This window comes from Cinclus cinclus, chromosome 6 (assembly GCF_963662255.1).
Source record: "Cinclus cinclus chromosome 6, bCinCin1.1, whole genome shotgun sequence".
Lineage (NCBI taxonomy): Eukaryota > Metazoa > Chordata > Aves > Passeriformes > Cinclidae > Cinclus > Cinclus cinclus.
The window spans coordinates 34278739-34293267 of NC_085051.1; the positions used below are offsets into that span (position 1 = coordinate 34278739).

General features: G+C 33.9%; 1 protein-coding gene across 2 annotated transcripts in view; it reads right to left on the minus strand.

The window, feature by feature from the left end:
• NOVA1 (NOVA alternative splicing regulator 1) overlaps positions 1-14529 on the minus strand; it is a 141671-nt gene that overhangs the window by 33087 nt on the left and 94055 nt on the right. For both annotated transcript variants that reach the window (XM_062494762.1, XM_062494761.1), the window contains exon 3: positions 1177-1343. In XM_062494762.1, the coding sequence (XP_062350746.1) occupies positions 1177-1343 (167 nt within the window). The remainder of the gene's footprint in view (positions 1-1176; positions 1344-14529) is intronic.

The following is a 14529-nucleotide window of genomic DNA, read 5'->3' on the forward strand; positions in this document are numbered from 1 at the left end:
AATATAGATAATTTTCAGATTTTTCTCTCTTTCAGGCATAATCATTTTCATGTCTAGTAATTGAGAAACTAATCCTATAAAACTGAGGGCTTTCTTTTTTATTTTTTTCTTATAAATTATCTAGAGTATTTTGTATGTAAAATTATTGCATATAGAAAAAATACGCAGTAAGTATTAGAAATCATATAAATGGTCTATGCACAGTTTCATCCATCTAAAGCAATCTGTTGCAAATTCATCCTGTTCAGAAACATCTTTATATAAGCATTCTGTGTTTGTCACTGTATACAAAGCAAAACAATTGCATGCAGTTACCAAATTACAGGAAACTGAATCTTGCTAGTGTAGAAGGACAAAACAATCTTTTCCCCACACAGGATAGGTGATAAACTAAAATCTATCCTCTACAGGACAGAGAGACAAGACAAAATTTTACTAATGTTCACTCATTCCTATCTTCATTCTTTTCTTATTCAATACAATGGAAAATAACTTTAAATCCTGTATGATGCATATTTCCCATCTTCCTTACAGAGCAAATTTTTTAAAAATAAAATTTGTATGGAAAATCAAAGAATAAAGGACTAGGGCAATAATACCTTGCAAATAGTTTTTGCAGTACCCAAAGATTTTGAATGAAGCCAGTAAAAAATAGGCAAAAAGATGCCAAAAAATAACATAAAATGAAATCATAAAAAACTTCCCAAGTAAATTATCCTTATATTTTCAAGTTCTTACAGGTAAGATTTCAAATAATCTAATTTGGGGTCTAAAAAAAAGTTACCTTTTTACTTTTATTTATATACAGAAACGTAGAGAACATCCAGTTAATCTGTGATTTTTAGTAACACTTAAGATTTACACAGGGTTCACCATTTAAGATTCAAATGCAGCAATCTTATTTAAGACCTAGAGGTCTATTATCACCTTATACAGCAAAGAAAAGTTTATGAAAGAAACACATTAGAGCATGGCATTGGAACTTATAAAACACTGTCTAAAAGAACTGCTGAGAAACATGGAACATGGAAGTACAAAGAAAAAGAGTACCAGTAAGTTAATAAAGTCTAAGATAACATTTTCTTAAAGAACATGTTATGTTTACCCCTTCCAGCACTAAAGTTTAAAGACTTCTAAGGAGCTGCTGTGACTCTCTATTCCCAACCAAAAACTCACTTGTTTGATGCGGTCTGGATTAACAGTGGTCTGAGGCTGTAGAATGCTGACAGGCTCTGTCTTGGCCACATTCTGAGGCATTTCTCGAATCTTCTCTGCAATGAAGCCATGAACCGCGTTTAGCGCTTCGACTGTTCCCTGGATCAGACACACCCGCTCTGTAGTACCTGCAAATACCAAAAGTCATCTGAATGGTGTGGATTCTTCAAGATCCCACAAACTGCTTCAGTTGGGGCACAAAGATGGCACTCAAAGGCAAAGCAGAAAACCAGTAACTCCCTAAAAGTACAAATGAGAGAATTCCGAACATACGGATGATGTGAAGATATTTTAAACAACTCCTCTTCGTGTAGCTCTCACAATCACTAACTTTCCAAGTCAGCCTGGATAACATTGGTCAGAATACTCGTAACCTTCTTCCAAAATGAAATTGTTCTGTTTGTGCCACAAAAAAATCAACACCAGTTCTTATCTATTGATTTATTATTTATAAACATCTACAGGATGGCAAAGATGGATGCAGAACTATGGAAGAAAATACTTCCTTGATTGTTTTTTTTGTTTGTTTGGGTTTTTTTTTGTTTTTGTTTTTTTTTTTTTTTTTTTTTTTTTTGCAGTGAGACTAGTTTTAGATGATTTTATATGGCTTTACTGTATAGCAAAATAAGGACTATTTTACTATTAAGGACTATATTGGGTTACAGTCTGATAGATCCTCACCAAACAAATAATATAAAACCCCCCAGTATCAATCCCAAGGATAAGTATGACACATCACAGAAACAATCCATGTTCTGCATTCCACATATCAAACCACTTAAACGGGTTCCAGAAAACCAGTTTTGACTTGAAAAACAGGATCCAAGAGGAGTTGGAAAAGAAACTCCCCAACCCCCTCCAAAACCCAAAAGAAACCTAGAGAGGAATATTATAGTTTTCAATTTCATTCTGCAGGAATACCAACATAAGACAACCTACACACTCGAGTAAAACTGCTTTAAAATTTTATATAATGCAAACTTTTAAAAGCACACTCTTTACACTTCCAACACACACATTTTTTATGATATTCATCACCTCACTGCTGTCTTCAAATGCAAGTAGAACAGTTCTACTAACATAAGACAACTATAACATGAACTATCAAGATATTAGTGTATTCCTAAAAATAAAATAATACCATAATACTGATTGTGTTGCAAAGATAAGCCAGAGACATATCTCTATTTAATGTCAGTGCACATTTTGGTTCAAGACTGTGTAGAGGGGGAGCAAATAACATTTCTGAGCCTTGGAATTAGCACAAAAATAAATATAGGGTTGTTTTTTTTTATTTATATACTCCTAGTAAATACTACTCATAAGGTCACAAATTAATCTTTTCTCACATAAAATTCATTCACTCTTCCTAAGAAAATGAAAATGACAATTTAAGGATGTGGCAAATACCAACAAATTTGCAACAATTTCTGAAGTTCACCACATGGTGTTTGGCCTCATTTCCACTGTACAACCTGCATGGAATCACACAGATTAACGTACCAGACTGGTGAGCAACCTTCTCCATAACATGCCCTTCTTATCAATTTTACATTTATATAATCAGCTTTTATCATCTTAAGAGATGCTCCTTACAAGAGTGCAACATAGACTTTAACATAGAGAATAGTACGGTAACCTTAGGAATTTCCAAGAAAAAAAATGGATTTATTAGTTAATGCTCTTCACCTGCTTCTGTGGATGAGCTCTAATATTAAATATTACCTAAAGATGAAGGAGCACACTAAGAACCTTGCCTGCTCTTAAGATAGACTTAAAACCTGACTTTTATCTTAAATGCCAGGCAATACTAAAATTCAACACTGGTAGAAGCACTACAGGAAAACAAACAAACAAAAACCCTACCACAATAATAAGAAACACAGTCTGATTTTTTTTGTCTATCAAAATATGTTATTTAAAAATAATTAAATTAGGATTAAAACATGCCAAACAATCTTCCAAAATATGTCAGATTATTAATCCTTGATATAAAATATAAAATTACATGTTTACACTCTTAACTGCAAGTTATAAAAGTCTCCCAAACAAATGCATATTTCTCAAAAGAAACCTTTTAAAAATATTTTTGTGGCCTCTTACAGCATGTTTTCAACAAATCAACTTCGACATTCAGCTAATTTTCTTTTCCAAATGCTCTACCGGAAAAGGGAGTTTGACAGACATGAGTGAAAGCGAGCACAGCAAATGAAACTTGGTTCCTAGAAAAAGCTTTCTGGACGCCTTTTTTCTTTTTCCTACTTGGCGCCCTCCCCTTTTGCAAACATTGCCTGTGGTTTCTGTGTAAAGCAATCCAGCTCAAAGGAAATGCTCTGGGGAGTCTTTACAAGGTAGTATTAATTGTCTCCTAAATGATGAGATGTGAGGTGCACTGATCAATGCAGCTAATGCAAGTGTTCTCTAGCTCTGCAGACAACACACTGAAGCAGAACACAGATCAGGTTACAGGCCAGCTACAGGAACCTCATCCAGACAGCACTTAACAGGGATGACTTCTGTCAAAACACTTGAATGGAAAGCAGTCAAGGAAACAGGAATTTCGTTAGACTTGACACTAAGCGACTAAAGGGTATTCTGCTATTTCAGAAGGTGCAGCTTAATAAAAATATGCCGTATGTCATACTCCAGACCAAACATGCTACATTTCAGTATGAATAAACTAGGATGCAGTAGCAGAAATTACTGTCCCGTGGGGGGGAATTGTGCAAAAACACATCTTGCACAGAGTTAAAGTTTGAAATTGCACATTTGCTTTGATAGTCATATGCCCCCCAAAAAATTTAAAAATTAAAAAATGTGGAGAAATTGTACATCTACACAGTTTTGAATTGTCTTAATCTTTTTGAAGCAACGTTGTCGTATTCCTTCCCAAATGTAATAGCTTTTCACTCAGACCCTAGAGTACAATAATTTACAAGAATTATGCAAAAGAAAAAACTCCCAGCTACATGACCAACCTGTATAGCAAAAATAAAACTACGAATCACTTACACTGGTGATATTTCTGTCATTTTAAGAGCTTTCGGGCTCCATTAGTGTATGAATTAAAGTGTCAGGTTGCTTATAATATTCACTTAACAGTTCTATCCAATACTTTTTTCACATTTCTGTGAACAAAAGCTCAGCCATCTCTATATATAACTTTTGTCATGTGATTTTCAAAATATCTGTTTAAAATACAGACTTATTTTCTCAATTATCTGACAAAGAAAATCAGATTACCAAAAATCACTGCCCTTCTTTATGTTGTGTAAGCATAACCAATCTAAAATTATTCTCTTTCTAAAAATTATTTACAATTCAATGATGTTCCAGGGTCACGTATTTTACACTCCCTTTTATATATGAAGATACAAAACATATACAAGAGAAGAATATCTTTGACACAGATAATGGCCAAATGTAGAACAGGTAATCAACCCTGCACACTAAATAAACTCAGAGAAACTCTTTTTATGCATATTCAGTAATAACAAAGCCCATGGTAGAAATTTGCATGTGGCTATAAATTGTAGGAAAAATATCTACAAACATGCTGCTGAGGTTTCTACAATCATTTGACATTTAATTTTTTTCTAAGGAACTCAAATTAATTTTCAGCAAGTGCAGTGTAATTTCTTTCCCCTTATATTAGAATACAAATTCAACTTGCATGTGTGGGTTTTAACTTTTTCTTAACAATTAAGAGGCAGAATCTAATCACAGAAAAAAATCCCCTGTCTGTGCACTCACCAAAAAATTTATATGTGAAACCATCAGAGAAAAAAGGAAACCTTTATTTTTTTAGTTTATTTTGTTTAGTTTACAGGGGAGCATTTTGGGGCCTATTTTTTTTAACATGGCATTGTACAGAATATTTATTTTTTTCTGGAAAATGGGAGAGGGAAAGTGAAACCATTACCAGGCATCACACAATTTACAGAAAACTAAAAAAAATTTGCTATCTAATAAATCGGGACTAAAACATAAACAGGCTTGCAATACCTTTATTTTAAGAACTCATTTTTCCTCCTACCTCATGTAACTATCTAAAATTTTACTTCTGGCAAATATCCTTGGACACCACACTAATTTTTTCAAGAACATCCAAACAACAGACCATGATTTTTCTCTGAGAATGTTATTTACTTATTGGACAACTGATACAGCCATTAAAGCAATCACTAGAATAAATGGCAAGAGACACAACAGGATAAATGACCCTGATGCTTTTGATGTTTGTACTTCCGTACTTAACTGGCACATATCTATACATGGTTGCCACTAAAATTTAAAATGCTCTGATTCAATGTGTAGGAGTTTTGTACTCACAGAAATGCTTACTAAATGTTAAATGTGCTTCTGTATTTTTGGAAAACAAGAAGCACTTCTCAGCTGAAATGTTTTGGGGAATGCATGGTACCTTTCAGAAATCTCTGGCATTTATATGACTCTATAAACTTTACACTAGGCTTTAACATCAATGTTAAAGAGAATGTGAAAACCTAAAAAGCACACTGCAATAGCAGCCCAGGGTAATCCCAATACATCCACTAATTAAATCTCCTTGTATTTTTCCAGTGCACCATGCCAATTTCTTTGACACTAAAAGGGAGAACCTGTGAGAGAAGCCAAAACTAAAACCTTAACTAAGTGAAAGCTGCACTACAGTCTCTCATCCGCTCATTTACATGAAGCTTTTTGTTTGACAACTCCCAGTACAGCACTCTACTAAACCCGATGTCCCATACATGCACTTTTGTGACCCATGATTAGCTGGGGGTTACAGGAGGATTCTGTAGAACACCACACAGACTGATTCAGCCAAAAACTGATCTTGCGAACCCCTTGGTAAAATTGGGATGTGCTTTGACACTATTCCCAAGCAAACTAAAAATTGTCAGTAACTTGTTTAACATGAAAATCTGATAAACTATTTATTGGATATAATATTGCTACTGCACATTTGTATAAAGCCTTAAAAAAATGAAAGTCAAAATATTTTTTTAAATTCAAATGCATTAGAAGTATCTTGCATGCATTCAACAGATCTAAAAAACCTTTGCCATACAAATGATAAAATGAACAGCCTTACATGCAACATGTAAGAACATCCCACAGATGTGTGAAGTGTTACAGAAACCTCAGCTGAACAGTTTTCTCCTTCAGTTCTTGCCTCTCTATCCTTTTTACCTTTGTTTCTCAACAGAGAATTAACTGATCTTAACATAAGAGTCTGTACCCATACTCCTCACTGACAAAAAGTGTCTCCCAGAGCAAAACCTGATAATCTCAGACATCCCAAACTGAAAGGGGAAACAAGGGCTGGTGGAAATTCCAGGGCATTGATGTTCTGCTCCTGTTTTCATCCACACAAAATAATGTTGGAACTGCTTGCACAGAACACTGACACAAAGAAGGGTGTGTTCACAGGAAGCCTCTCTACCCCTAGCAGAAGAACCCATCTGCTGAGGTCAGATTAGTAACACATCTTGTAGGTACGACATGTGGACAGCCATGCACATGTGTGCAGACATGTATCCATACCCACACATATACCCATTTGTTTTACTGTAATTGATTAAGTGACAACTTTCACTAGAACTCAGATATTGAAATGGATCAAGTTTAAAAATTCTGCACAACTTGTGAAATGTATAAGTCCTCAGTTATATGAAAACAAGTTATATGAAAACATCCATTGTTATTTGGTTACAAAACTGTGACCAGGTTTACCATAGTCATGACTAAAGAAACAGATTATTCCCATGTGAGAGAGAAAGCACAGTAATTTAAAAAACCCTCAAACCTCACTATTATTAAAGGTTTAGAAGAGACGATGAGTCATCTTACAAAGCAAACAATCCCCTGAATATAAAATGTTTTGTTATGTTATCAGCTACAACTTTGAGGATGATTTCCCAGAAACTTAGTTACATAAAGAGATGAAGAATTACTAATTATTACTATACTGTCACATGAAAGAGACAGGATTAAAACTACTTCTCTTTAAGAGTTGTTAATAAAAATATAAAGATTCCACTAAAAAGGTGGTAAATGTCTCCAAAAACCAAAGGAAAAGGCCAGAGATTTTCTTCTTTCTTTGGTTTTATGTAGGAGTGTTACTCAGATGAGAAACACTCACAGAGGAAGTATGTGTGCAAATTAATGCCCAAATGGCTGCAATGAAAGTGAACATACTCTACACTTTGGGAAAGCATGTTTCTGGAAAATAAAAGCACCGGAATTAAGAAAGCCCTCAAACCATGGACTAGAGCACTGTATTTTTATTAATTTTGTTTGTGGGAATGTTTGTCTTAATATATTATTTGTAAAATTATCTATAAAAAATGAAATACTGTATAATCAAAAAAACCCCAACCCACCTGAGTCCATCGTAACATTTCTAATTTTAAAAAAATATAATATAAAATACAGAAATTAAATAAAATACAAAATAATTAAATTTAATCATTTCTATTTACATGTTTCCCATAAAAAAAGAAATCATACTAGTTAGAAGCCTGAGATTGCATGGTATTCTCTGCCAACAAAAATAAATCTGCTGCAATTTTTCTTAACAGTGGTAATATTGTTGATGGACTTCAATACGCTTCTGATTTTTTTTCAAAAGGCAATGTCCTCACCATTATGACGACTTTCTAATAATGGAATATACCAATTTGACTATTCATGTATTTTTTAGATCATCAGTGCCTGTAGCATTGTACAGAGTTGTGATTTTTTCCTTATCATTAACCAGCTAAATAAGTAAGCATTTATTAAAAATCCAGTACTGAAATTTGGTGAAAAATTGAAAGTCTATGATAAGTGAAGTTTTAAAACTCATTCAAAATCAAGCATACACAATTCTACCAGAAGACCTTATCTGCTGGAGAAAAGAAAATGACTGATCTTATTTTTAGAAGAGGACCACAGAACAGAAAGAGAAGAAAGAGCACGTTTTTCAACATATCTGGAATTATTTTTTTTTGTTAACAAAAGCATGTGAGACTATTCTTTCCTGCAAAGTAATGTTCAGTTGACAATTACTGCTTTTATACTATGTTATAGTAATATGAAGCTTTGTTCATAATGCCTCCTACATGTACAATTACCTAACCAAAGGGGAAAAAAAACCCACTCATTTAAACAGTAAAATATATACTCTGAGAAATTGTAGGAACTGATACATTTTATAATTTAGAGTGGTAACAGCTGAAATCCCCAAGGGAGCTTTTCTCCTTAAAATATATCCCTATTTCCGTAGTTTAAAAGTCTGTAAAAAACTTTGGAAAAACCTCCTGGATAAGCTGAGCTGCTCAAGAAATCAAATCACATAATACAATCATTGACATTTATTTGTTTAGAGGAAGCAAGAACGAAACTTCAGGTAAATGAGCCATACTCAAACCTTAGATTAGAAATTCTATTAAAATATTTGTGACTGCTTGCATATTCTTCTCTGTATATTGCAGGTAAACACTGACAGTGATCAGGGGAACATGATTTTTCCAGAATATGTTTATTACTATTGAATGCTTTTTAAATTAAATCATGATCTTGCAAGGAATCACCTTTAGCTGCAGCGTTCAAGGCAAACATTAGAGACGAGCGTAATTCCAGGTCAGAATAAAACGTAAAGAAACACGTTACAGCAACTGCATCATTAGAACTCTTCTACACAGTAGTCCAGAAATATGAGGAGAGAGACAACAATACACACGTCTTTTGCTTTCAGACTGAGTGTTCTGTCAAAACCAAGATGAGCTCCCGTGGTGATGCAGTCATTATAGCATACATTGGGAATAGGCCCATACAAACACAAACCACTTTCTTTTTGTATCTAGCTCCATCTTTTTTAATCTCTAAGTGCTAGTCTAATTCCATGTTCTGGTCACGGTAGATTTTATACGCTGCATTTTTAATTAAATCCACGGCTCCCCGGCAGCAAACTCTAGTTCAGAGTTTATATGGTAAGAAGGTAGGAAGAGTTTCAGATTACTGCTCAAACATTCAGAATGTCACACTTACTTTTCTTTTTCTTCCTAGCTCCTTCCTGACCGCCAGACTGTAACTCTTCTATAGCATGTTCTTCTAATTTTTCTATGAATGGCATTCATCTCCCCTAAATTTAGTTTACTAGAATTTATGCCCAGAGTCCAGTGTAGCCAGTTAAGAAAGATAGGGATGTCCACTAACAGCGCACCCTATCTACCTTTAGATGGAATCACCCCAAAAAGACAAGAACTTCTCACCCTTAATTATACAAAGAACTTTAGTATTAGTTTAGATAAGACAGAGGGCTCCTCCCAAAGGCTTGCTACATACATGCATAACAAAATACTGTTTTCCAGAGATAGATACAACATAAATAATGAATTACTCTTCTTACTAAAGCTATAATAATTACTACAGCAACATCAAAAGCATTACCTAGGTGTAGGAATAAAGCATTATGTAAAATGATTTTGGTGCTGTAAGAGGTAAACTGAAGCTTAATAGAGAGATTTTTCTCAAAAACCAATGTCACACTCATTTCTGCCCACCAGAAGACTTATATAAAGTCATAAATATTTTGTCATATAATCTGTCTACAATAAAAAGGAGTAGAAAATGTTATGTAGGCAGAACTGTTTCTAAATAGGACTCTTTCACAACTTTTTGCATCGGATGACAGTTGCTCTTTCTCTATTTTTATAGCTATATATTCTTTTTTCCTAAGCACTCAAAAATTCCTGCTTCACAGGTATTTGCTGAACTACTTCCATTCTTGCACAAAATTACTTTTAAAATAGCTAAGGTAGATATAATGGCCCTGGGAAGTTCAGTACCAATGAGAATCAGATGAAGTGAACAAAAGATCTCCTGCCAATACTGACTGAGCCAGACAGGAGCCTTTTCTAAAGGCCAGTCATTTTGTGAGTATTTTCAACTATTCAAAAGAATAATGTAATGATTTAATGTTTATATAAATGGTACAAGATTTCAATGTGTTTCTTATTTTTATTATTGGATTTGAAGGAAGGAATCTGCATCTCAAAGGACTCCAAGGCATAAAAGTTTTTCCACAGCTATTTTTCAAGAGTCACCTCATGGGCTGTAATTTCTAATTAATCTGAGTAAGTTACTGATGCTCAGATACTCCTCCATGGCCCTGCTGTGCAGTAACACAAGAAAAACTTTGCAGACTTCAGAACCTCACTAGTTCTCCTCAACTGGCAACAAAAGTCAAGTCCTCCTCTAAAAATCAGACTCCCTACAGATACAAATACATGTGAAATTGTCTCCTTTCTCTATTTACCTGAGAGGTCATTTTTATAGGATGGCAGCAGATTCATAAATGAAAAATGTGAACATCAAGGATGGTACCTAATCTGTGCTAACCATCTGTATGAATTCTGTACCAGGAATGGCCCTGCTCTCAACAATCTTTTAAGTCTCTTCCCTTCTCTAACACTAAACCAGGGATGCTCACAATGGTTCTCTCTTCTCCAGCAGCAGAGGAGCATGCAGGTACGTTTTGGGGATGGCAAGGAGGGAGGGTGCAGTCGCTATCTCTCTGCTCTTCTCTTTTCCTCCAACTGCAGAACTTCCTCCTCCTTACAGGAAAGAAGTTGAAGCTCAGTAATTCTGCTGAGGGAAGACACCAATACTGACACCGTTCCAAAGGTCCTATACCACTTGGTACTACAGGGTTTAGAGCCTTTGGGATAGGCACTCCTGCAGCTGGATCACACTGGCCAGCAAAAGCTGGAATATTAAAGAGGATTTATGCTCAGAAAAACTTATGATCTCTTATCACTAGAAATAACAGCATCAGAGTGGGTGGTAGTGCTTTGATTGCTTTTTTAATATTATTGTGACAGGCTCAGAAGGCATCATTTATTCAAATAAAGTACAATTTTTCACATTCGTTATCAAACCAATGAATGGCAGTAATGCACACTAAGCTGAACAAGGATGTGAAAATGCATAAAGCAGTTATGTGCCTGAGGGACCTAACTACCTTTTGCCTACTCTTTCTTCCCCCGCCACCCCCCAAAATTACGTACCACCTATAAAGCTAATTACTTTTTCTTGCCCTCCATTCTTAATTATTTGTGGAGTCTTTCAGAGCTTCATTATTCACTAGCTGTGCTCACACATCCCTTTTGGGAAAAAAAAGAAAGAAAAAAAAAAAGAAAAAAAAGGTGTCTTTGGACTGTGGAGAGGAGACCTAGAAAATGTTAATCTGTGGAAAAGGTGCAGCAGTACTGATGGCTTGCTAGGATTTGGAATGTAGTTTGAATGCTAACAACATGTATTTTCAAGAATACATTTTAACTGTTAGTAAACAGAGAAAAGTAGTTAAACCTCCACAATATGAAAAGTGTTACAGGAATAAATGGAATGGGCAGATGAATTTTAAAATGTGTATATCCAAGGCGCTGACAGTTGAAGATTTTTAATGGCTCTTAACTAACACTATTTAACACCAAAGAAGTTGTCTGAATTTTCTAATAAGAGAATTGACTGAAAACAGCAAAAGTAGAGGAAAAGGCAGAAGAACTGGCACAAATCAAATAAATTGCAAAGGCAGAATGCCTAGCAGTCAGTTATACATTTTGACCCAAATATGCACTAAATAAATATACCCCAAAATCAACACCTCAACTTTTTCCATTAAAAAAAATTATCAGAAGAATGATTGCATATAAGCAGATCTATGTTTTATGTATTTTTATATAGATATTTGAAATATGTCTAGTATTTGTTTCTGGGTGCAAATACATACAAAGGATGTTAGAAATTCTTCTCTCAAAGTGAAACAGGTTCAAGTATGAACAATTATAAATGAAGAGTTGTGTATTACTTTAAGGCAAAAGCCTAGCCTGAAGCATTTATTCTAGTCAAGAAATAGCCCGTAAGTAATTTCTAATCACAAACAGAAACAAGAATAAACAAAGTGAAAACCATCCACTGATATCTTGCAATTTTTGAGATGATATTTCACAGCTATACACAACAATATTCTTCTCTGAAACTTTAATTTGTGCCTAGTCAGAACAAGGAACAGACTGAAAAGAGCTTTATTAGTAACAAAATATCTGCTGTTTTAACAGCATGGAGAATGTTCCTAATGCTGTTATTGACCACGCATATCAGAACTATGTCAGGTTTTAAAATCAGGATGTTTTTCTCCAAATCTAATTTTAGATTTCTCTCCTCAAAATTAATAAACCAGCCCAAAATAGCAATGAAATTCCTATTCATTCTGAAATATTTTTTACCACTAAACAAACATGGAGAATCGTAAAATATGTATAATAGGTTAACAATGGACTAAAACATCCTAAAATGGGAAAAACCCTAAATGCAGTAGAATCCTTATTCTTTGATAATTTATGAAACTTTGATTTAAGTCTAGGAAATTGTTTTTGCCCATTTGAAAAAGAATTTACCAGACTAATTAGATTTTTTAATTTTCTCTCAAACCATTTAATCCATGGATTGTTTACTTCTACACAATAGAAAATGCACTTTAATTTTTTTTCTTGTAGGAAAAAGCAAGCTCAGAACCACGCCAAAAAAAAGAAGAAAACACAAACAAAAAAACTATCAAAAATTACAAGTAATTTCATGAAGCTGGAATTAATAAAGCCTATTTCCTGACAGATTTGCATCTTTTTAAGGTAGTCTCTGACAGAAGTTTCTCCCAAGTTGTCTGGGAACAACAAATACAGGCATAAAGGAACTGCCGTCCTTTAGTAGAGGATTTCATAGCTTCATATTCTCCAATCAATCCAAAGATGCTTATTTTTCAAATGCATTTAAGATTTTTATTATCTGAAAGAAGTTCATTCTTTGTCAAATGCAGATCATGTTCATAAAGGATCCAGTGTTGTTTCACAAAAACATCAGGCGTGGTAACACTGAGACTGATCAAAACAATCAAGTGTCTTGTTTAAAATTGTCCTAATCATCATTCAGAAACAGTAGTATATGTATATTAATAAAAAAACAAAATTCAACAATTATGCATTTGTGTATTTAGCCCTTCTGTAGGTTTTTGATAAACTAGGATTGGTAAATTTTGAACTTTGCCTTTCAATGTAGCAGGTAAACCTTTCTTACAGTAACAAATGGAAATATGTTTATAAACATAAACTTAGAAATATGTTTATAAAGAAAAAAAAACAACAAAGGTCCTTAAAGGAACTCTTGCAACTCCAATTCCTGCTTAATACTAAGCAACTATACTGTGTCAAGTGCAGAAAAAGGATATTTACTTATACTGAATTTGGATTTCCTGCTCAGAACATGTGCTGGAATTTTTTGTGTGCCACAATACTTATATTACATTATATAATACTTATATTCTGCTATCAAGATCACTCTGAATTGTGTTCATGACAGTTATATTCAAGTAGGAAAAATGATGAGATCATAATTCTCGTAATTATAGCTCTCAATTGCTCTCGATCCCTGAATTATTCTCAGGTTTTTTGTGCCACTCCTGAAAAACATACTGCAGACTGTAGGGTTCTAGACACTGTCAAATGATCGAAAGAATAGGAAAAAAGATAGCGAGTAATAACTGAGGTACTTATGCATGTACAAAGGAATTAAAAAAATATTTAACAGATCAACACCAAATTGAACAAGAAAGAGGGAAAAATGAACTCCTTAAATAATGGGGGCTATTTTAGATTGAATACCAAAACTATGAGATAAGCAGATGAGGTTAAATGTAAGTTTACAAATACAAGATGAGCGAAAAATATACCACATTACTGTTGATTATGATGAACCTAGTTATTTGGTCCTTTTAAATTTAATTTACTGTTTTTAAATTCTAATTTAATACACTGTTTTTCACTGCAGCATCTGGTGTAATGCTGTATTTTGTTTGCCTTAGTAATCATGAATATTACATGCATTGTGCTCAGTTTTAGAACATGAGCCTTTCTATATTTGTATGTTTCTTGTTAACACGCTATGGAATTCAAAACCAATGGGACTTCGGGACCTTAATTTAAGCCTGTGGCAACGAAGATGCAGCGGTTAATTTATAAGTAATCATCACAGATACAGAAGTTTTAAGATTAAATTTGAAAAGTCACTTTCCCAAAACTTTAAATTATTAACTTATAGCAGAATCAGTGGTTTTTTTCCCCCCTAAGAATTATTTTTACTTGTTAAGTTTTTCCAAGTTTAAAATCAAATCAAACCAATTTTGCAGAGCATTCTACCTGAGCTTGCACCATGTTAGAATTGCAGATTAGGTATCAGTATTTGATTATTATTGTAATGTTTGCTTCTCACATACAT